Raw genomic sequence first — 2,841 nt, 5'->3', positions numbered from 1 at the left:
TGCTGTTTGCTCGGCTAGTAGATTAAACATGCCCTTGAGTGTTGATTTTCCTCCAGTGGGTGCGGCGTTTGGCGAAGTAGAATTCAAACAGAAAAAAAAAAAAAACCAAAAAACCAGAAAACAAAAAAGAGCGCCGAGATGCGCATGCGCGGATGAGGGTCTGACCCGCACAAGGAGCCGCTGTCATTCCTGATGGTCCCCAAGGCAGAGGCCTCACCCCCACGGGGAGTAAGGACGGGCTGTAAGGACGGGGCGTGAGGGGCCCTGGGGCTTCCAACCCCCTTTTGTTTGCGAGCCCCACGCAGTTCCCAGTTCCAGTAACGAGGGGGCATCTTAATTACGCCCCTTGTAATTTACCTTGGAGCGGCGCGCGGTGGCGGGAGGGCTCGTGGGGTGTTCTTTCAAACCTAAACAGCTCTGGTCCTTAGGGTGGAGGGGGTGGCGTTTTTGAAAGGGTCCTGCCAGTCAATTAAAAAGGAACCGTTGGCCACTCAAAACATAATAATTACTTCTGTGAATGCTGCTAAATTAAATAAGTGTTATCCGCATGATTTTTTTTTTTTTTTTTTTTGCATCAAGACTTTGGTTTCTTTTGAAAGAAAACATTTTGTTACTTCTAGAGCAGATCTGTTTACCACCAGCGTGAGGAACCCGAAGTCATTTTTCTTGTACTTAAAAGTTCCTGTCTCCGTGGAGACTTTTGTTCGCCAGCCAGTCAGGCAGGCGGAGGGGAGGGCCCGCCGCAGAGGGCCAGAGTGACCGCAGCCGCCGGGTCACTTTCACAGGTTTTCAAAGCAGCGCAAAAGGAGGGACTTAGGCGGAAGCATCTCGATCAGAGGTCAGTGGCCTGAGCCAGAGCCGCGTCCCTCTGTTCCTCACCCTTTGACTGTTTAAATAATGATGAGATTCACATGCATAAAAAATTTAGGCGTTTTAAAGTGAGCAATTCAATGACACTTAGCACATTCACGACGTTGTGCAACCGCCACCTCGGTCGGGTTCCAGAACATTCTTCCCAGGAGGAGCCCCTACGCCGCCACCGGGTCCCTCCCTCGCCCCGCCCCCGGCCCCGCCCCCAGCAATCACCAGTATGAATTGCGTCCCTGGGGCTTCGCCTGGTCTGGACATTCCACATAAATGGAGTCATGCAGGGCTGCTCTGTCCGCTGCTCTCACTCATTCAGCTGCTCCCAGGCGCAGCCACGTGGCCGCGAGCACCCTCTTCCTGGCTGAGTAATACTCCACTGTGCTAGGGACCTCCACCTGCTGATGACACATGGCTGTCCCAGCTTTGGGCGGTTGTAGATAATGTGCTGTGAACATTCATCTGTCTTTTTAATTCTTTGGGTCGACTGTGTGACCCACCCCTTGCTGTCCCCAGCCCACTTTTTACCACCTCCTTTAGGCCTGAGGCCACCCTCTGGTGGATGTCCAGGTGTCACCATCTTGGTACCAACTGTCTCTCAGGACACCCCAAAGAGAGGCCATCCTAGATAGACAATCCAGGGACCCTCTACCTTCTGCTCAGTCCTGTTACTTGCAGCCCCGTGAGTCCCACGCTCATGACCCCAGCAGCCTGTGTCCTGGCATGAGGTCATCAGGAACTTTCAGGAACCTTTCCCAGGGCCCAGAGTAGCCCAGGCGTCAGGGCCAGTTTCACAGGAACCCAGATTCTGAGTCTTCCCGAGAACCTGGGCTGTGTCCCTGTGTCCTGATTTCCAAAGCTGCAGGCAGAAGCCCAATGGATGCTTCTGGAACGTGTATGTCACCATCAGCCCCGCGCTAGGTGCTCATGTGACAGCTTCCCCCACTGTCCCCAACCTTGTGGAGTGTAGGCGGCTCCTTTCCTCACCCTCCTAAAGCAAAACGGGCAAACGGGTCCTCAGGTCTCTGTGTGGGGCTGCGGGAGGGTGCGGGAGGGGGCTGAGCTGTGGGTCCAAACGCTGGTTCCTGAAGGAGCTGGCGGGTCCCCTTCCTGGACGCCTCTAACGGGCTGCTCGGCCCGGACCAGCAGAGGCGACGTCTCCTGGGCAGGGGCAGTGGCCGGGCCACTTCTGGGCCTCTTGAGGCACCCGGTTCCTATTGGGTCCCAGATCCAGGTGGCCCCTGAGCCTCGCCCGAGCCTGACACTGTATTGTCTCCTTCAGGTGACGGCGACATTGTAAATAATATGTACGAGCCGGACCCGGACCTGCTGGCTGGCGAGAGCGCCGAGGACGAGACCGAGGACAGCATCATGTCCCCCATCCCCATGGGGCCAGCGTCCCCCTTCCCCACGAGCGAGGACTTCACACCCAAGGAGGGCTCGCCTTACGAGGCGCCCGTCTACATTCCCGAGGACATTCCGATCCCACCGGACTTCGAGCTCCGGGAGTCCTCCATCCCGGGGGCCGGCCTGGGGGTCTGGGCTAAGAGGAGGATGGAGCCCGGGGAGCGGTTTGGCCCCTACATGGTGGCGCCCCGGGCCACGCTGAAGGAGGCCGACTTCGGATGGGAGGTGAGCATTCCCGTGTTAGCGTGATGGATCGTGCTGTCTGTCTTGTGTCCCATCTATTTATAAAGCCGGCTGAGCAGCCACTGCCCCAGGCGAGAGGCTTGGTGGGTCGGAGAGAGCGTTCGAATGTCACATTTCCCAGGCTTATTTTATCCTGCAGCTCGCATGACGCGACTCAGAAAGCATCGGAGGTCCTCGCGGATGCCGCTGGCCCCGTGGGCTGTGCCCGTTCTCTTCCCGGAAATGTGTCTTTAATGAGCTCACGTCTTAAAACAGCCTGGCTTCCCGTCTGGCTCGTAGGGGCTGAGGCCGCGGGCTTGGCGGGGGCCTGTGCTGGGGGGTGGGGTG

The 2,841-nt window shown here is 57.3% G+C and overlaps 1 protein-coding gene across 1 annotated transcript in view; it reads left to right on the top strand.

Annotated features, from left to right (window-relative positions):
• The window catches only part of PRDM16 (PR/SET domain 16), a 199,568-nt gene that overhangs the window by 475 nt on the left and 196,252 nt on the right, over positions 1–2,841 (top strand). The window contains exons 2-3 of the mRNA XM_025048541.1: positions 1,724–1,830; positions 2,147–2,496. Of these exons, the coding sequence (XP_024904309.1) occupies positions 1,724–1,830; positions 2,147–2,496 (457 nt within the window). The remainder of the gene's footprint in view (positions 1–1,723; positions 1,831–2,146; positions 2,497–2,841) is intronic.

Source organism: Pteropus alecto, unplaced genomic scaffold (genome assembly GCF_000325575.1).
Source record: "Pteropus alecto unplaced genomic scaffold, ASM32557v1 scaffold125, whole genome shotgun sequence".
NCBI classification, from domain to species: Eukaryota; Metazoa; Chordata; class Mammalia; order Chiroptera; family Pteropodidae; genus Pteropus; species Pteropus alecto.
This window is presented reverse-complemented; position numbering and strand designations above follow the sequence as displayed.